Source organism: Squalius cephalus (genome assembly GCF_949319135.1).
Source record: "Squalius cephalus genome assembly, chromosome: 22".
Lineage (NCBI taxonomy): Eukaryota > Metazoa > Chordata > Actinopteri > Cypriniformes > Leuciscidae > Squalius > Squalius cephalus.
The window spans coordinates 1,896,084-1,919,468 of record NC_137143.1 but is presented as its reverse complement, the minus strand read 5'-3'; the positions used below and the strand labels follow the sequence as shown (position 1 = coordinate 1,919,468).

At 42.8% G+C, this 23,385-nt stretch overlaps 1 protein-coding gene across 2 annotated transcripts in view; it reads left to right on the top strand.

The window, feature by feature from the left end:
• iars1 (isoleucyl-tRNA synthetase 1) overlaps window positions 1–23,385 on the top strand; it is a 136,950-nt gene that overhangs the window by 98,242 nt on the left and 15,323 nt on the right. For both annotated transcript variants that reach the window (XM_079857204.1, XM_079857205.1), the window contains exons 29-30: window positions 4,412–4,588; window positions 9,186–9,306. In XM_079857204.1, coding sequence (XP_079713330.1) covers window positions 4,412–4,588; window positions 9,186–9,306 — 298 coding nt within the window. The remainder of the gene's footprint in view (window positions 1–4,411; window positions 4,589–9,185; window positions 9,307–23,385) is intronic.

Genomic DNA, 23,385 nt, shown 5'->3' with positions numbered 1-23,385 from the left:
AGGGCCGCGGGAGAACGGCATCATGTTCACTGTGGCGAGCAGGACGAGGCTGAGGGCCGCGGGAGAACGTCATCATGTTCACTGTGGCGAGCAGGACGAGACTGAGGGCCGCGGGAGAACGGCGTCATGTTTACTGTGGCGAGCAGGACGAGGCTGAGGGCCGCGGGAGAACGGCATCATGTTCACTGTGGCGAGCAGGACGAGGCTGAGGGCCGCGGGAGAACGTCATCATGTTCACTGTGGCGAGCAGGACGAGGCTGAGGGGCGCGGGAGAACGGCATCATGTTCACTGTGGCGAGCAGGACGAGGCTGAGGGCCGCGGGAGAACGTCATCATGTTCACTGTGGCGAGCAGGACGAGGCTGAGGGCCGCGGGAGAACGGCATCATGTTTACTGTGGCGAGCAGGACGAGGCTGAGGGCCGCGGGAGAACGGCATCATGTTTACTGTGGCGAGCAGGACGAGGCTGAGGGCCGCGGGAGAACGGCATCATGTTCACTGTGGCGAGCAGGACGAGGCTGAGGGCCGCGGGAGAACGTCATCATGTTCACTGTGGCGAGCAGGACGAGGCTGAGGGCCGCGGGAGAACGGCATCATGTTCACTGTGGCGAGCAGGACGAGGCTGAGGGCCGCGGGAGAACGGCATCATGTTCACTGTGGCGAGCAGGACGAGGCTGAGGGCCGCGGGAGAACGGCATCATGTTTACTGTGGCGAGCAGGACGAGGCTGAGGGCCGCGGGAGAACGTCATCATGTTCACTGTGGCGAGCAGGACGAGGCTGAGGGCCGCGGGAGAACGTCATCATGTTCACTGTGGCGAGCAGGACGAGACTGAGGGCCGCGGGAGAACGGCGTCATGTTTACTGTGGCGAGCAGGACGAGGCTGAGGGCCGCGGGAGAACGTCATCATGTTCACTGTGGCGAGCAGGACGAGGCTGAGGGGCGCGGGAGAACGGCATCATGTTCACTGTGGCGAGCAGGACGAGGCTGAGGGCCGCGGGAGAACGGCATCATGTTCACTGTGGCGAGCAGGACGAGGCTGAGGGCCGCGGGAGAACGGCATCATGTTCACTGTGGCGAGCAGGACGAGGCTGACGGCCGCGGGAGAACGGCGCGAGGCCGGTGGCGTGATTACTGATGAGCGACTCCTGTGAGACGCACCGGTCTCGTATCTCTCACGGAGGAGCGGGAATTTTCTTAGCAATGTTAAAACGCACATCAACCGATCACTTGTTTAGCGTTCATGTAAACACTACATTCAGATTCACCAATCGGAATGAATTCAGTTAGATTGAAACAAAAGGTGTGCATGTAAACAATGAATGGCGACTGCAGAAAGCAAAAGCCGAATCCCGGACATTTTGGACGATCTGGACGGCCGGACATGTCCGGGAAAAAGAGGATGGTAACCCCTACTACTCAGCTTTCTCCACAGAGCAAGAGCCTGCTAGCTTAGCTTCCAAAGAAAGACGGGTGACACTATGTGTACATTCTGTGAGTGAGATCCCACCCTCTATGAGCGGGTTGAGAACACATGCGGGACAGCGCCTCCTACTGGCTGGAGTCTCTCGCCTCTGGCCAAAAAATCCTCCGATGACGCAAAATGATGATTTTTGCGTCATCGGAGGAATTTTTCCAGACAAAAAATACATAAATCTAGAAGAACGGTAATTAGAAAATACTACAGGTTTTCTACTGATACAAAGCTTAATGCTAATTGCTGAAGTATCCCTTTAAGACTATTCATAGCTTTTTCTTATTAATTTTCTTTTTATATCAGTTTCACCAAAAATGTAGATTGGCCTAATTTGATACCGTAAAGTAAGACTGACTGCTCCTGACTAACGGAAGATGGCGGAAAAACACACGGAGAGCATCAGCTTTCGCTTCTACTCTGACACGCTGTTAGTGTTACAACCAAACTTATAGCCAACAAAAGGCTAGTGCGCTTCCCATAATGTTTAGGCATTCGGTCAGTAGATGGAGAGAAGACAGTCTTTTGTGGCTGTTCAGTCACATTCGATCACATGAGCATTTATACTAGGAAAGCATCTGGTCGAATGCGTTTTCGACGACCTCTGGAAGTGGACGAGCTCAAAACATTTTAGACCCCGTTTACATCTGTTTAGCGTCGACTCTTGTGATGCGATCGACCAAAATGCTTCCTAACACCAGCTGTAATCTGGGCCAAAGATTTGAGCAGCCTGACTAGAAATTCTCGTCCGAAATTTTCGCACATTAAAAAAAATGATAACCTCACGTTGTGTCAATCATGTTTACACACTGTCTCCGAAACTTTCGTCCGTCATAAAAAAAATGCGGATCTGATTAAATTTTCTGTTTTAAGCATTTTGAGAAGTGTTTTGACAGTTCAGAGCCACTGTACGAGCGAACGCCAAAACCCAGAACTGTTCAGGATCAACAGGTTCATGGAAATTGGTGGTCTTCTTTTTAATATGTGGCTCCAGTATCAAACTGAGCCTCTGATATCCTGAAGTAAATTCTCCTTCCTCTCTACGCAATCTCAGGATTGGATGGACCCAATATTTCCTCTTCTTTCTCTTTTTAAGAAGAGAGAGGACAACAAAATCATCCTCACTGCTTGGAAACTCCATTTTGTATTGTTAATAACAGATAAACTAATACGCATCGGATTCAATGTCCAGGGTTTCTGTGGCCAATCTTTAGGATGACGAATGCGAAAAAACGCATACGAAAGTGTCCAAGGACCTTGACTCAACCAATGGTTTGTGTTTTTGGTGGGACTAATTTTAAAACCCATGTGTTGATTTTTGCAGCTCTGTTCTCACTGGTTTCCTCCAGAGGAGCGTTAAGTCAGTAGATATTTTGGTGAAGGTTGAAGTCTTATTTCTGTTGTGTGTTTCCACACCTCTGACGTCTCCTCCCGTCATGTGTTTCTCTCTCTCTCTCTCTCTCTCTCTCTCTCTCTCTCTCTCTCTCTCTCTCTCTCTCTCTCTTCTTTCTCTCCTCTCTCTCTCTCTCTCTCCCTCTCTCTCTCTCTTCTCTCTCTCTCTCTCTCTCTCTCTCTCACTCTCACTCTCACTCTCTCTCTCCCTCTCTCTCTCTCTCTCTCTCTCTCTCTCTCTCTCTCTCGGGGTCAAGCTCGCTTGTTTTTCCCAGACTCATGAGAGATGCTATTTGGACAATCTTTCCACCCCAGAGTTCTGCATGCGTTGAGCAATTGTTCGGTCTTAATAAAGCTTAAAGACAAACAGTGCTTTGAAGTTGTGTGGAAATCAGTAAAGTAAGACAGATTTCCTTTCTTCACCCCCCCCCCCCCCCCCCGTCCTCCTTTTTTTCTTAATAAACAAGCGTTTTTTCCATGTGAGGGGGAAGGGCTCGTGGACGCCCGCCAGGACCGAATTCCTCTCTTATTGAAAGTCTGAAAAAAAATCGGAGGGAATTTTCCATGGGAGGGAATTAATTTTTCAGCGTTTGCTGAGATGAGAGTTGGTAACCAGGGAGGGTTCATGGAAAAGCAGAAGCTATTGTGGTGTTTTTTTTTTTCTCGTTGTTCAAAGGTACCGAATGCCCAAGGCCATATTTTCCACAACAAGCCCATTTGTTTTCTCGTAGCGTCTGCTTTGGGAAAATGATTAGCACTTGCTGGCATTTCCCAGTACACGTCTTTGAAATGAAGGCAGATTAAATGAGCTTTTCGTCATCACTGAGAAACTCGAGAGTAATTAATGTTCACTGAAAGGAGGTGCTGATCTTTCAGAAAAATGTTTAACTAAGTAATGTATAATATTGAGCATCATTCCTAGGGGTTTAACAATATATTGTGTCATTATATATATCGCAATACACAACTGCAACAGTACATATCGTGGATAGTGACGATATGCATTGTGTATAGATCACCCAAAATACAATTTCTGTGTATTCAAGTTTTCAGAGTTTTAGTGTCAGTTCTACATTAAACTACTGTATATAATGTTGAATATAATGTATAATAATGCAATGGGGGAATATGTGTGTGTCCTGATAATGCCAAATGTCTGATGTTCCCAGTAAATTATTATTTGCATTATTAACATTATTATAAATGTATCTAGTCAGTGACAGAGATCAAGCATATTCATCTGAAATAATTCAGTATTTTCAGCTTCAGAATCATTAATATTTTTATTCTGGTGTCTCTATTGTCCTGTGCTTTGGGTTTCAGCACCAAGTCCAAGTCTATTCATTTACACACACAATGAAATACCAAATTTAGCATTTTAATCAACAGTACATTTTTTTGTAAACCTTTTATCATATGTCTTGGAGTATCACAATAAAATATCGCGATATGTATCGAATCGTGAGGATATCGTGACACCCCTACTCATTACTGGTGACTGTACTCCTGCATATGAGGCTGTAATGTGTCCAAACTTGTGGTCTCAGGGTCATCTGGTCCCGTCGGATGAGATCACGGTGTACTACAGCAGTCAGCCGGCTGGGGTATACCTGGATCAAGTCATCCAAGCACACACGGACTTCATCTTGGCCACGACTAAAGCTCCTCTCAAGCCCTATCCAGTGGCCCAGAATGCCAGTGTGATCGTCCAGGAGAAAACTCAGGTACTGAACTCAAGAGATGTGCTCATTCTTCTACTGATGCCCTGATACCAACATTTGATATATACTTGGTAGGGATGCACTGATGTATCAGCCAATAATCGGTATCGTCTGATAAAAGCAATTATTTTCACTATTGGCCATCGGCCGATGATCAGGGCCGATTATATCCTAAGCAATGTGTAATATGAGAAAATACCATACAATGCATAAAGTTTTTCTGCCTCTGTTGTTAAATATGGTCTTAAATGCCTAAAGTTGAGCAAATTAAATTTAATAAAATAGGCTACCTTTTGAGTATGCTTTTGAAATGACAGCTGAGAATCTAAAATTACTCCTAAGTATTTAAAGGGGTCATGAACTGGCTTTTTTAATTTTTTTATATTGTTGTCTGAGGTCAACTTCTGACGTTCGCTTGGTTTTTACATTCAAAAACATCAAAATGAATAAGTAAATGGGCTGCACGATATGAGGAAAAGCTGCGATGTGCGATAACATTGTTTAATGTTGCGATGACGATATGACTTGCGATAAATATTCAAATGTGAATATTAGCTATACTGTTCCCATGTCTTAGTGCTTTAATAGGTTCTTTGCGTGATAGGTCAAACGTTTATTACAGTCTTCCTGGTTCAGATTACACGATTTTAGCGCGATTTTGGCACGATCCGGTTGACATAGGGTGTCGTGGGGATTCGTAAACGACAACGGGCGTCGGGACGCAAGATTCGATCGTTTCATCTTCGATCGTTTCCATCTCGTCCACGATGGGTTGAGTATGTGAGCGAGAGTGAGTGTGCGCGAGTGAGTGAGTGCGAGCAACAGTGAGTGTGTTTGTGCGCCAGTGAGCGAGTGTGTGTGAGTGAGCGCGAGTGAGTGAGTGAGCGAGGGACAGTTGAGTGTGTGTGTGCGAGTAAGTGAGTGAGCGCAAGTGAGTGAGTGAGCGAGGGACAGTGTGTGTGTGTGTGTGTGTGTGTGTGTGTGTGTGTGTGTGTGTGTGTGTGTGTGTGTGTGTGTGTGTGTGTGTGTGTGTGTGTGTGTGTGTGTGTGTGTGTGTGTGTGTGTGCGCGAGCGAGCGAGCGAGCGAGCGAGTGAGTGAGAGAGTGTGTGTGTGTGTGTGTGTGTGGTTTATATACTGTCTATGGCAGTGGTTCTCAACTCCAGTCCTCGGGACCCTCTGCTCTGCACATTTTGTATGTCTCCCTTATTTAACACACCTGAATCAGATCATCAGCTCGTTAAGAGAGACTCCATGAACTGAACTGAGTGTGTCAGATAAGAGAGACATACAAAATGTGCAGAGCAACGGGTCCCGAGGACTGGAGTTGAGAACCACTATGGTGTGTGTGCGTGCGAGTGAATGTGTGCGTGTGACGGCACGCGATGACTGGTCGGAAAGCAACGTGTAGTCTGACATGTTTCTTGTCCACAACACGACAAGATTTTAGGAGTCAAAATCGTGTAATCATCGTGTCAGGCTGTCTGGTGCGATGTGTTCATCGCGTGGGTTCATATCGCGATGACGATGAAAATTCGATGTATCGTTCAGCCCTAATAAGTAATAGGCTATTTTCAACCCTGGCTTTGAGCCTAGCTCCTGAAACGCTCGGTTTTTATGGGCGTGCCGCATTGAAGACTTGGAAGTAAACACCCACTACTATGATTGGATAACAGTTTTGCATATTATAATGAGTTTCATGTAATGCGTGAATCGGTGGGCGGGGCTAAACAGGCAGTGTTGAAGTAGGTGTTGATCTTCTTCTGCGGAGACGGGGCTTGATACCCTTTGACGTCAGAGATCCCCACTTTGAAAAACCTGTCGTTCGCTGTGCCTGGTGTCAATAAAAGCTTTTATTGGACTAACAAGGAAGTTTTCAGTTCTGAAACTTACAGGATATTCTTATTGTATGATGACCTCTTATATGTCAAAAGCTCAAGGAAAATTTGATTTCTCAGTTCATCACCCCTTTAAAATCAGGAACGACATTCAGCTTTTCTCCTTTAACAAATACATCAGGATGAGGAATCACTGGACATCTTTGTGAAAAGAACATTCAAACAGTTTTGCTTATATATTTATATGAATTACTTAACCAATCAATATTTGACCCCATGAATCACCCGTGGTTAAAGCCAGGGTTGCCAGGTCTGTGGTTTTCCCCTACATCAAAAATTATTTGTAATGCATTGCTTTCTTACTTCTGATAAGAAACAAAGTCTCAGCTTTCAAATGGTTCATTTTAATAATTGCTTTTATCGACCAATACGGATTATTGGCCAATACACTGGTGCATACCTAATCAGTGTGATTGATATTCAAAATGATAAGCAATGCTGCTTTGTTCACAGTTTGTAAATCTGTGGTCCGAGACTATTGATTCCTGCTGATATTGATAATTAACATGCGGCTTAGTGGACAGTCTCATGATGTCCTTTCAGTGTGGTCAAGCGCAGCTTTTTAACCGAGATGCAGTGAACTTTCGTTGCGCTAGTTATTTGACATCGACTTGGTGCGTCACGGCCTTAAACACAAAAAGAGGTATTTTGAAAATTGTCTGTGTTTTTGTCCATGTTATTAAAGCCATTGAGATTTAAAACAACTCTATCTTTCATTTTATGGACAAAAAAAATAATAATTTTCAGACAATTGTTAGATATATTGTCGCACAGCTCTCTATATAAAGTTGGATATATAGTACATCCTACTTTATCTGCATGCATACAGCACACTCAAGTAAATCAGTATTTACTGTATATAGATATACAAACTGCTTGATTGTTTATATCAGCGGTGTCAGTGACCGATAGCCAGAGGCTCCGTGAAATATAAGGCTTTAAGATATTATAAACATTAACATCATGATTTTCTGTAAAGCTGCTTTAAAACGGTGTATTGTAAAAAGGTTTACAAATACATTTAATGTGACCTGACACTTTTCTAAATATCTTTTGTGTTTAACTAAAGAAATAGAGTCCTACAGGTTTGATGTAAATTATTTTTAGGCGAGTTATCCCTATCCCTTGACTAAGACATGAACATGTTATGTAATGTTTGGGTAATGCTAATGTACGTAACGCTACAGCACTCACCATCGGGTCAGAACACAGAGAAATCATCACTGAACTCAAACAGCACATGTAGTCTTGCTAGACATGCATTGTGTGTCTCTGTGAACATCAATATGCTCTAGAACTCTTTATAGATCAAAAATGAATAAAGCATTATACATGAGATGATGCAGACGCAAGTAATAGAATAATAATGGGTTTGCATGAAACGGCAACATTTGCGTCACCACTAATAGAAATACACATGAAGACTGTCATGTACAGGAAGAGAAGAACTGATGAACTATTAATGGTGTATAAACTCACATTATCGTCACGAGTCGGTGTGCATATTTTCATTGCATTCCCAGATTCTTTCTCCACAAAACAAACACATGGTGGAAGGAGATAATGATGAAATCAAATCAACACAAGAGAATATAAAAACAATTCTGTTCTAAGTACATTTTTGTCATGTAAACATGCCCTAAATCTAATGTAAAATGTGCCCATATTATTATTATTATTAATTCTATTATTATTATAGTATATTAAAATTAGTGCTGTCAATCGACTAAAATCGACGCATTTTTCTACTGTTAATCACACTTAACATTAGTTTTTAGTTGTTGTTTTTTTTTAGCATAAACCATTTATTCAATCGCATATTGGTAAGATATGCCAACATTTGAACCGCTTTACAGTGTTTTTAAAATCATACATTTGTATTGTTATATACACCCAACAATACTTGCATTCAAAACTGTAACTCTGCATTTTCTCAAAAAAAAAAATATCGTCGTCATCGGTGCGTAATGAATCTTGGGATAGGCTGCGACGGATCCTCTCGTTCTGTCCTGGAGAACAGTTTTAGGCCGTATTCGAAGGAGCCTCGGGATTGGGACAGTCTTTGTCGTGTCTTTGTGATGCAGTCGTCCTTCGAAGGATGCAGTCTTCTGTTGTGTAACAGCATCTCTAGAGAGTAGGGGTGTAACAATCTATCGTGTCACAATATATCGCAATACAAAAAATGCATCAATATATAGTTTTAGTGTCAGTTCTACATTAAGCTACTATATAATGTTGTGTATAATGTATAATAATGCAATGGGGGGATACTTGTGTGTCCTGATAATGCCAGATGTCTGATGTTCCCAGTAAAAGTGTCCTACATTATTATAAATATATCTAGTCAGTGACAGTGAAAGCATATTCATCTACAATAATTCTGTATTTCAGCTTCAGAATCATGAATATGATTCTGAATACACACACAATGTAACACCAAATTTAGCATTTTAATCAACAATACATTTTTTGTAAATCTTTTATCATATGTCTTGGAGTATCACAATGATATCGTATCATGAGTTCAGTATCGCGATATGTATCGAATCGTGACATGAGGGTATCGTTACACCCCTACTAGAAAGTTGCTTTGGTGGGACTGGACCAGGGTTGATTTTGTGATTGTGTGTTTGTGTGTGTGTGTGTGTGTGTGTGTGTGTGTGTGTGTGTGTGTGTGTGTGTGTGTGTGTGTGTTGTATGACAGTTGAAAGGCTCGGATCTGGAGTTGACTATCGTGAGAGGATCTGGAGTCTCCAGAGTGTCTCTGAACTCTTCAGTCTGTGCTCACGTCAACCTGAGAGTCACGCTCAAGGACAAGCAGCAAGGTAATCCTCACCCATCACACAATCACACAATCACAACTGTACTCCTCATCCATCACACAATCACACAATCACAACTGTACTCCTCACCCATCACACAATCACACAATCACAACTGTACTCCTCACCCATCACACAATCACAACTGTACTCCTCATCCATCACACAATCACAACTGTACTCCTCATCCATCACACAATCACACAATCACAACTGTACTCCTCACCCATCACACAATCACAACTGTACTCCTCATCCATCACACAATCACACAATCACAACTGTACTCCTCATCCATCACACAATCACAACTGTACTCCTCACCCATCACACAATCACACAATCACAACTGTACTCCTCACCCATCACACAATCACACAATCACAACTGTACTCCTCACCCATCACACAATCACACAATCAAAACTGTACTCCTCATCCATCACACAATCACACAATCACAACTGTACTCCTCACCCATCACACAATCACACAATCACAACTGTACTCCTCACCCATCACACAATCACACAATCAAAACTGTACTCCTCATCCATCACACAATCACACAATCACAACTGTACTCCTCACCCATCACACAATCACAACTGTACTCCTCATCCATCACACAATCACACAATCACAACTGTACTCCTCACCCATCACACAATCACACAATCACAACTGTACTCCTCACCCATCACACAATCACACAATCACAACTGTACTCCTCATCCACAATCACACAATCACAACTGTACTCCTCACCCATCACACAATCACACAATCAAAACTGTACTCCTCATCCATCACACAATCACACAATCACAACTGTACTCCTCACCCATCACACAATCACACAATCACAACTGTACTCCTCATCTATCACACAATCACAACTGTACTCCTCACCCATCACACAATCACACAATCACAACTGTACTCCTCACCCATCACACAATCACAACTGTACTCCTCATCTATCACACAATCAAAACTGTACTCCTCACCCATCACACAATCACAACTGTACTCCTCATCTATCACACAATCACAACTGTACTCCTCACCCATCACACAATCACACAATCACAACTGTACTCCTCACCCATCACACAATCACACAATCAAAACTGTACTCCTCATCCATCACACAATCACACAATCACAACTGTACTCCTCACCCATCACACAATCACACAATCAAAACTGTACTCCTCATCCATCACACAATCACACAATCACAACTGTACTCCTCACCCATCACACAATCACACAATCACAACTGTACTCCTCATCTATCACACAATCACAACTGTACTCCTCACCCATCACACAATCACACAATCACAACTGTACTCCTCACCCATCACACAATCACAACTGTACTCCTCATCTATCACACAATCAAAACTGTACTCCTCACCCATCACACAATCACAACTGTACTCCTCATCTATCACACAATCACAACTGTACTCCTCACCCATCACACAATCACACAATCACAACTGTACTCCTCACCCATCACACAATCACACAATCAAAACTGTACTCCTCACCCATCACACAATCACACAATCACAACTGTACTCCTCACCCATCACACAATCACACAATCACAACTGTACTCCTCACCCATCACACAATCACACAATCACAACTGTACTCCTCACCCATCACACAATCACACAATCAAAACTGTACTCCTCATCCATCACACAATCACACAATCACAGCTGTACTCCTCACCCATCACACAATCAAAACTGTACTCCTCATCCATCACACAATCACACAATCAAAACTGTACTCCTCATCCATCACACAATCACACAATCACAACTGTACTCCTCACCCATCACACAATCACACAATCAAAACTGTACTCCTCATCCATCACACAATCACACAATCACAACTGTACTCCTCATCCATCACACAATCACACAATCACAGCTGTACTCCTCACCCATCACACAATCACACAATCACAGCTGTACTCCTCACCCATCACACAATCACACAATCACAACTGTACTCCTCATCCATCACACAATCACAACTGTACTCCTCATCCATCACACAATCACACAATCACAGCTGTACTCCTCACCCATCACACAATCACACAATCACAACTGTACTCCTCATCCATCACACAATCACAACTGTACTCCTCATCCATCACACAATCACACAATCACAACTGTACTCCTCACCCATCACACAATCACACAATCACAGCTGTACTCCTCACCCATCACACAATCACAACTGTACTCCTCACCCATCACACAATCACACAATCACAGCTGTACTCCTCACCCATCACACAATCACAACTGTACTCCTCACCCATCACACAATCACACAATCACAGCTGTACTCCTCACCCATCACACAATCACAACTGTACTCCTCACCCATCACACAATCACACAATCACAGCTGTACTCCTCACCCATCACACAATCACACAATCACAACTGTACTCCTCATCCATCACACAATCACACAATCACAACTGTACTCCTCATCCATCACACAATCACAACTGTACTCCTCATCTATCACACAATCACAACTGTACTCCTCATCCATCACACAATCACAACTGTACTACTCATCTATCACACAATCACACAATCACAACTGTACTCCTCATCCATCACACAATCACAACTGTACTCCTCATCTATCACACAATCACACAATCACAACTGTACTCCTCATCCATCACACAATCACACAATCACAACTGTACTCCTCATCCATCACACAATCACAACTGTACTCCTCATCCATCACACAATCACACAATCACAACTGTACTCCTCATCCATCACACAATCACACAATCACAACTGTACTCCTCATCCATCACACAATCACAACTGTACTCCTCATCCATCACACAATCACACAATCACAACTGTACTCCTCATCCATCACACAATCACAACTGTACTCCTCATCCATCACACAATCACAACTGTACTCCTCATCCATCACACAATCACACAATCACAACTGTACTCCTCATCCATCACACAATCACACAATCAAAACTGTACTCCTCATCCATCACACAATCACACAATCACAGCTGTACTCCTCACCCATCACACAATCAAAACTGTACTCCTCATCCATCACACAATCACACAATCAAAACTGTACTCCTCATCCATCACACAATCACACAATCACAACTGTACTCCTCACCCATCACACAATCACACAATCAAAACTGTACTCCTCATCCATCACACAATCACACAATCACAACTGTACTCCTCATCCATCACACAATCACACAATCACAGCTGTACTCCTCACCCATCACACAATCACACAATCACAGCTGTACTCCTCACCCATCACACAATCACACAATCACAACTGTACTCCTCATCCATCACACAATCACAACTGTACTCCTCATCCATCACACAATCACACAATCACAGCTGTACTCCTCACCCATCACACAATCACACAATCACAACTGTACTCCTCATCCATCACACAATCACAACTGTACTCCTCATCCATCACACAATCACACAATCACAACTGTACTCCTCACCCATCACACAATCACACAATCACAGCTGTACTCCTCACCCATCACACAATCACAACTGTACTCCTCACCCATCACACAATCACACAATCACAGCTGTACTCCTCACCCATCACACAATCACAACTGTACTCCTCACCCATCACACAATCACACAATCACAGCTGTACTCCTCACCCATCACACAATCACACAATCACAACTGTACTCCTCATCCATCACACAATCACACAATCACAACTGTACTCCTCATCCATCACACAATCACAACTGTACTCCTCATCTATCACACAATCACAACTGTACTCCTCATCCATCACACAATCACAACTGTACTACTCATCTATCACACAATCACACAATCACAACTGTACTCCTCATCCATCACACAATCACAACTGTACTCCTCATCTATCACACAATCACACAATCACAACTGTACTCCTCATCCATCACACAATCACACAATCACAACTGTACTCCTCATCCATCACACAATCACAACTGTACTCCTCATCCATCACACAATCACACAATCACAACTGTACTCCTCATCCATCACACAATCACACAATCACAACTGTACTCCTCATCCATCACACAATCACAACTGTACTCCTCATCCATCACACAATCACACAATCACAACTGTACTCCTCATCCATCACACAATCACAACTGTACTCCTCATCCATCACACAATCACAACTGTACTCCTCATCCATCACACAATCACACAATCACAACTGTACTCCTCATCCATCACACAATCACACAATCACAACTGTACTCCTCATCTATCACACAATCACACAATCACAACTGTACTCCTCATCCATCACACAATCACACAATCACAATTGTACTCCTCATCCATCACACAATCACACAATCACAACTGTACTCCTCATCCATCACACAATCACACAATCACAACTGTACTCCTCATCCATCACACAATCACACAATCACAACTGTACTCCTCATCCATCACACAATCACAACTGTACTCCTCATCCATCACACAATCACACAATCACAACTGTACTCCTCAGTCATCACACAATCACACAATCACAACTGTACTCCTCATCCATCACACAATCACAACTGTACTGCTCAGTCATCACACAATCACACAATCACAACTGTACTCCTCATCCATCACACAATCACAACTGTACTCCTCATCCATCACACAATCACACAATCACAACTGTACTCCTCATCCATCACACAATCACAACTGTACTCCTCATCCATCACACAATCACAACTGTACTCCTCATCCATCACACAATCACACAATCACAACTGTACTCCTCATCCATCACACAATCACACAATCACAACTGTACTCCTCATCCATCACACAATCACAACTGTACTCCTCATCCATCACACAATCACACAATCACAACTGTACTCCTCATCCATCACACAATCACAACTGTACTCCTCATCCATCACACAATCACAACTGTACTCCTCATCCATCACACAATCACACAATCACAACTGTACTCCTCATCCATCACACAATCACACAATCACAACTGTACTCCTCATCTATCACACAATCACACAATCACAACTGTACTCCTCATCCATCACACAATCACACAATCACAATTGTACTCCTCATCCATCACACAATCACACAATCACAACTGTACTCCTCATCCATCACACAATCACACAATCACAACTGTACTCCTCATCCATCACACAATCACACAATCACAACTGTACTCCTCATCCATCACACAATCACAACTGTACTCCTCATCCATCACACAATCACACAATCACAACTGTACTCCTCAGTCATCACACAATCACACAATCACAACTGTACTCCTCATCCATCACACAATCACAACTGTACTCCTCATCCATCACACAATCACAACTGTACTCCTCATCCATCACACAATCACACAATCACAGCTGTACTCCTCATCCATCACACAATCACACAATCACAACTGTACTCCTCATCCATCACACAATCACAACTGTACTCCTCATCCATCATCCTCATCCATCACACAATCACAACTGTACTCCTCATCCATCACACAATCACACAATCACAACTGTACTCCTCATCCATCACACAATCACAACTGTACTCCTCATCCATCACACAATCACACAATCACAACTGTACTCCTCAGTCATCACACAATCACACAATCACAACTGTACTCCTCATCCATCACACAATCACACAATCACAACTGTACTCCTCATCTATCACACAATCACACAATCACAACTGTACTCCTCATCCATCACACAATCACACAATCACAACTGTACTCCTCATCCATCACACAATCACAACTGTACTCCTCATCCATCACACAATCACACAATCACAACTGTACTCCTCATCCATCACACAATCACAACTGTACTCCTTATCCATCACACAATCACAACTGTACTCCTTATCCATCACACAATCACACAATCACAACTGTACTCCTCATCTATCACACAATCACACAATCACAACTGTACTCCTCATCCATCACACAATCACAACTGTACTCCTCATCCATCACACAATCACAACTGTAGACCTCATCCATCACACAATCACACAATCACAACTGTACTCCTCATCCATCACACAATCACAACTGTACTCCTCATCTATCACACAATCACACAATCACAACTGTACTCCTCATCCATCACACAATCACAACTGTACTCCTCATCCATCACACAATCACACAATCACAACTGTACTCCTTATCCATCACACAATCACAACTGTACTCCTCATCCATCACACAATCACACAATCACAACTGTACTCCTCATCCATCACACAATCACAACTGTACTCCTCATCCATCACACAATCACAACTGTACTCCTCATCAATCACACAATCACAACTGTACTCCTCATCCATCACACAATCACACAATCACAACTGTACTCCTCATCCATCACACAATCACAACTGTACTCCTCAGTCATCACACAATCACAACTGTACTCCTCATCCATCACACAATCACACAATCACAACTGTACTCCTCATCTATCACACAATCACACAATCACAACTGTACTCCTCATCCATCACACAATCACAACTGTACTCCTCAGTCATCACACAATCACACAATCACAACTGTACTCCTCATCTATCACACAATCACACAATCACAACTGTACTCCTCATCTATCACACAATCACACAATCACAACTGTACTCCTCATCCATCACACAATCACAACTGTACTCCTCATCCATCACACAATCACAACTGTACTCCTCATCCATCACACAATCACACAATCACAACTGTACTCCTCATCCATCACACAATCACAACTGTACTCCTCATCCATCACACAATCACACAATCACAACTGTACTCCTCATCTATCACACAATCACACAATCACAACTGTACTCCTCATCCATCACACAATCACAACTGTACTCCTCATCCATCACACAATCACACAATCACAACTGTACTCCTCATCCATCACACAATCACACAATCACAACTGTACTCCTCATCCATCACACAATCACAACTGTACTCCTCATCTATCACACAATCACACAATCACAACTGTACTCCTCACCCATCGCACAATCACACAATCACAACTGTACTCCTCATCCATCACACAATCACAACTGTACTCCTCATCTATCACACAATCACAACTGTACTCCTCATCCATCACACAATCACACAATCACAATTGTACTCCTCATCCATCACACAATCACAACTGTACTCCTCATCCATCACACAATCACACAATCACAACTGTACTCCTCATCCATCACACAATCACACAATCACAACTGTACTCCTCATCCATCACACAATCACACAATCACAACTGTACTCCTCATCGATCACACAATCACACAATCACAACTGTACTCCTCATCCATCACACAATCACACAATCACAACTGTACTCCTCATCCATCACACAATCACACAATCACAACTGTACTCCTCATCCATCACACAATCACACAATCACAACTGTACTCCTCATCCATCACACAATCACACAATCACAACTGTACTCCTCATCCATCACACAATCACACAATCACAACTGTACTCCTCATCCATCACACAATCACAACTGTACTGCTCAGTCATCACACAATCACACAATCACAACTGTACTCCTCATCCATCACACAATCACAACTGTACTCCTCATCCATCACACAATCACAAATGTACTCCTCATCCATCACACAATCACAACTGTACTCCTCATCCATCACACAATCACACAATCACAACTGTACTCCTCATCCATCACACAATCACAACTGTACTCCTCATCCATCACACAATCACAACTGTACTCCTCATCCATCACACAATCACACAATCACAACTGTACTCCTCATCCATCACACAATCACAACTGTACTCCTCATCCATCACACAATCACACAATCACAACTGTACTCCTCATCCATCACACAATCACACAATCACAACTGTACTCCTCATCTATCACACAATCACACAATCACAACTGTACTCCTCATCCATCACACAATCACACAATCACAATTGTACTCCTCATCCATCACACAATCACACAATCACAACTGTACTCCTCATCCATCACACAATCACACAATCACAACTGTACTCCTCATCCATCACACAATCACACAATCACAACTGTACTCCTCATCCATCACACAATCACAACTGTACTCCTCATCCATCACACAATCACACAATCACAACTGTACTCCTCAGTCATCACACAATCACACAATCACAACTGTACTCCTCATCCATCACACAATCACAACTGTACTCCTCATCCATCACACAATCACACAATCACAACTGTACTCCTCATCCATCACACAATCACAACTGTACTCCTCATCCATCACACAATCACACAATCACAGCTGTACTCCTCATCCATCACACAATCACACAATCACAACTGTACTCCTCATCCATCACACAATCACAACTGTACTCCTCATCCATCACACAATCACACAATCACAACTGTACTCCTCATCCATCACACAATCACAACTGTACTCCTCATCCATCACACAATCACACAATCACAACTGTACTCCTCAGTCATCACACAATCACACAATCACAACTGTACTCCTCATCCATCACACAATCACACAATCACAACTGTACTCCTCATCTATCACACAATCACACAATCACAACTGTACTCCTCATCCATCACACAATCACACAATCACAACTGTACTCCTCATCCATCACACAATCACAACTGTACTCCTCATCCATCACACAATCACACAATCACAACTGTACTCCTCATCCATCACACAATCACAACTGTACTCCTTATCCATCACACAATCACAACTGTACTCCTTATCCATCACACAATCACACAATCACAACTGTACTCCTCATCTATCACACAATCACACAATCACAACTGTACTCCTCATCCATCACACAATCACAACTGTACTCCTCATCCATCACACAATCACAACTGTAGACCTCATCCATCACACAATCACACAATCACAACTGTACTCCTCATCCATCACACAATCACAACTGTACTCCTCATCTATCACACAATCACACAATCACAACTGTACTCCTCATCCATCACACAATCACAACTGTACTCCTCATCCATCACACAATCACACAATCACAACTGTACTCCTTATCCATCACACAATCACAACTGTACTCCTCATCCATCACACAATCACACAATCACAACTGTACTCCTCATCCATCACACAATCACAACTGTACTCCTCATCCATCACACAATCACAACTGTACTCCTCATCAATCACACAATCACAACTGTACTCCTCATCCATCACACAATCACACAATCACAACTGTACTCCTCATCCATCACACAATCACAACTGTACTCCTCAGTCATCACACAATCACAACTGTACTCCTCATCCATCACACAATCACAACTGTACTCCTCATCTATCACACAATCACACAATCACAACTGTACTTCTCATCCATCACACAATCACAACTGTACTCCTCAGTCATCACACAATCACACAATCACAACTGTACTCCTCATCTATCACACAATCACACAATCACAACTGTACTCCTCATCTATCACACAATCACACAATCACAACTGTACTCCTCATCCATCACACAATCACAACTGTACTCCTCATCCATCACACAATCACAACTGTACTCCTCATCCATCACACAATCACACAATCACAACTGTACTCCTCATCCATCACACAATCACAACTGTACTCCTCATCCATCACACAATCACACAATCACAACTGTACTCCTCATCTATCACACAATCACACAATCACAACTGTACTCCTCATCCATCACACAATCACAACTGTACTCCTCATCCATCACACAATCACACAATCACAACTGTACTCCTCATCCATCACACAATCACACAATCACAACTGTACTCCTCATCCATCACACAATCACAACTGTACTCCTCATCTATCACACAATCACACAATCACAACTGTACTCCTCACCCATCACACAATCACACAATCACAACTGTACTCCTCATCCATCACACAATCACAACTGTACTCCTCATCTATCACACAATCACAACTGTACTCCTCATCCATCACACAATCACACAATCACAACTGTACTCCTCATCCATCACACAATCACAACTGTACTCCTCATCCATCACACAATCACAACTGTACTCCTCAGTCATCACACAATCACACAATCACAACTGTACTCCTCATCTATCACACAATCACACAATCACAACTGTACTCCTCACCCATCACACAATCACACAATCACAACTGTACTCCTCATCCATCACACAATCACAACTGTACTCCTCATCCATCACACAATCACAACTGTACTCCTCATCCATCACACAATCACACAATCACAACTGTACTCCTCATCCATCACACAATCACACAATCACAACTGTACTCCTCATCTATCACACAATCACAACTGTACTCCTCATCCATCACACAATCACAACTGTACTCCTCACCCATCACACAATCACACAATCACAACTGTACTCCTCATTCACCACACAATCACACAATCACAACTGTACTCCTCACCCATCACACAATCACACAATCACAACTGTACTCCTCATTCACCACACAATCACACAATCACAACTGTACTCCTCATTCACCACACAATCACACAATCACAACTGTACTCCTCATCCATCACACAATCACAACTGTACTCCTCATCTATCACACAATCACACAATCACAACTGTACTCCTCAGTCATCACACAATCACACAATCACAACTGTACTCCTCATCTATCACACAATCACAACTGTACTCCTCATCCATCACACAATCACAACTGTACTCCTCACCCATCACACAATCACACAATCACAACTGTACTCCTCATTCACCCACACAATCACACAATCACAACTGTACTCCTCACCCATCACACAATCACACAATCACAACTGTACTCCTCATTCACCACACAATCACAACTGTACTCCTCATTCACCACACAATCACACAATCACAACTGTACTCCTCATCCATCACACAATCACAACTGTACTCCTCATCTATCACACAATCACACAATCACAACTGTACTCCTCAGTCATCACACAATCACACAATCACAACTGTACTCCTCATCTATCACACAATCACACAATCACAACTGTAGACCTCATCCATCACACAATCACAACTGTACTCCTCATCTATCACACAATCACACAATCACAACTGTACTCCTCATCTATCACACAATCACACAATCACAACTGTACTCCTCAGTCATCACACAATCACACAATCACAACTGTACTCCTCATCTATCACACAATCACACAATCACAACTGTAGACCTCATCCATCACACAATCACAACTGTACTCCTCATCAATCACACAATCACAACTGTACTCCTCATCTATCACACAATCACACAATCACAACTGTACTCCTCAGTCCTCACACAATCACACAATCACAACTGTACTCCTCATCCATCACACAATCACAACTGTACTCCTCATCCATCACACAATCACACAATCACACAATCACAACTGTACTCCTCATCTATCACACAATCACAACTGTACTCCTCATCCATCACACAATCACAACTGTACTCCTCATCCATCACACAATCACAACTGTACTCCTCATCCATCACACAATCACAACTGTACTCCTCATCCATCACACAATCACACAATCACAACTGTACTCCTCATCCATCACAACACACAACTGTTCTCCTCATCCATCACACAATCACAACTGTACTCCTCATCCATCACACAATCACAACTGTACTCCTCATCCATCACACAATCACACAATCACAACTGTACTCCTCAATCTATCACACAATCACAACTGTACTCCTCATCCATCACACAATCACAACTGTACTCCTCATCCATCACACAATCACAACTGTACTCCTCATCCATCACACAATCACAACTGTACTCCTCATCTATCACACAATCACACAATCACAACTGTACTCCTCATCCATCACACAATCACAACTGTACTCCTCATCCATCACACAATCACAACTGTACTCCTCATCCATCACACAATCACACAATCACAACTGTACTCCTCATCCATCACACAATCACACAATCACAACTGTACTCCTCATCTATCACACAATCACCAACTGTACTCCTCATCCATCACACAATCACAACTGTACTCCTCACCCATCACACAATCACACAATCACAACTGTACTCCTCATTCACCACATCACACAATCACAACTGTACTCCTCACCTCATCACACAATCACACAATCACAACTGTACTCCTCATTCACCACACAATCACACAATCACAACTGTACTCCTCATTCACCACACAATCACACAATCACAACTGTACTCCTCATCCATCACACAATCACAACTGTACTCCTCATCTATCACACAATCACACAATCACAACTGTACTCCTCAGTCATCACACAATCACACAATCACAACTGTACTCCTCATCTATCACACAATCACACAATCACAACTGTAGACCTCATCATCACACAATCACAACTGTACTCCTCATCTATCACACAATCACACAATCACAACTGTACTCCTCATCTATCACACAATCACACAATCACAACTGTACTCCTCAGTCATCACACAATCACACAATCACAACTGTACTCCTCATCTATCACACAATCACAACACTGTAGACCTCATCCATCACACAATCACAACTGTACTCCTCATCAATCACACAATCACAACTGTACTCCTCATCTATCACACAATCACACAATCACAACTGTACTCCTCAGTCATCACACAATCACAACTGTACTCCTCATCCATCACACAATCACAACTGTACTCCTCACCATCACAATCACACAATCACACAATCCAACTGTACTCCTCATCTATCACACAATCACAACTGTACTCCTCATCCATCACACAAATCACAACTGTACTCCTCATCCATCACACAATCACAACTGTACTCCTCAGTCCATCACACAATCACACTGTAGACCACAGTCATCACACAATCACAACTGTAGACCACAGTCATCACACAATCACAACTGTAGACCAGTCATCACACAATCACAACTGTAGACCACAGTCATCACACAATCACAACTGTAGACCACAGTCATCACACAATCACCAATCACAACTGTAGACCACAGTCATCACACAATCACAACTGTAGACCTCAGTCATCACACATCACAACTGTAGACCACAGTCATCACACAATCACAACTGTAGACCCACAGTCATCACACAATCACAACTGTAGACCTCAGTCATCACACAATCACAACTGTAGACCACAGTCATCACACAATCACAACTGTAGACCACAGTCATCACACAATCACAACTGTAGACCTCAGTCATCACACAATCACAACTGTAGACCACAGTCATCACACAATCACAACTGTAGACCACAGTCATCACACAATCACAACTGTAGACCACAGTCATCACACAATCACACAATCACAACTGTAGACCACAGTCATCACACAATCACAACTGTAGACCTCAGTCATCACACAATCACAACTGTAGACCACAGTCATCACACAATCACAACTGTAGACCACAGTCATCACACAATCACAACTGTAGACCTCAGTCATCACACAATCACAACTGTAGACCACAGTCATCACACAATCACAACTGTAGACCACAGTCATCACACAATCACAACTGTAGACCTCAGTCATCACACAATCACAACTGTAGACCTCAGTCATCACACAATCACAACTGTAGACCTCAGTCATCACACAATCACAACTGTAGACCACAGTCATCACACAATCACAACTGTAGACCTCAGTCATCACACAATCACAACTGTAGACCACAGTCATCACACAATCAC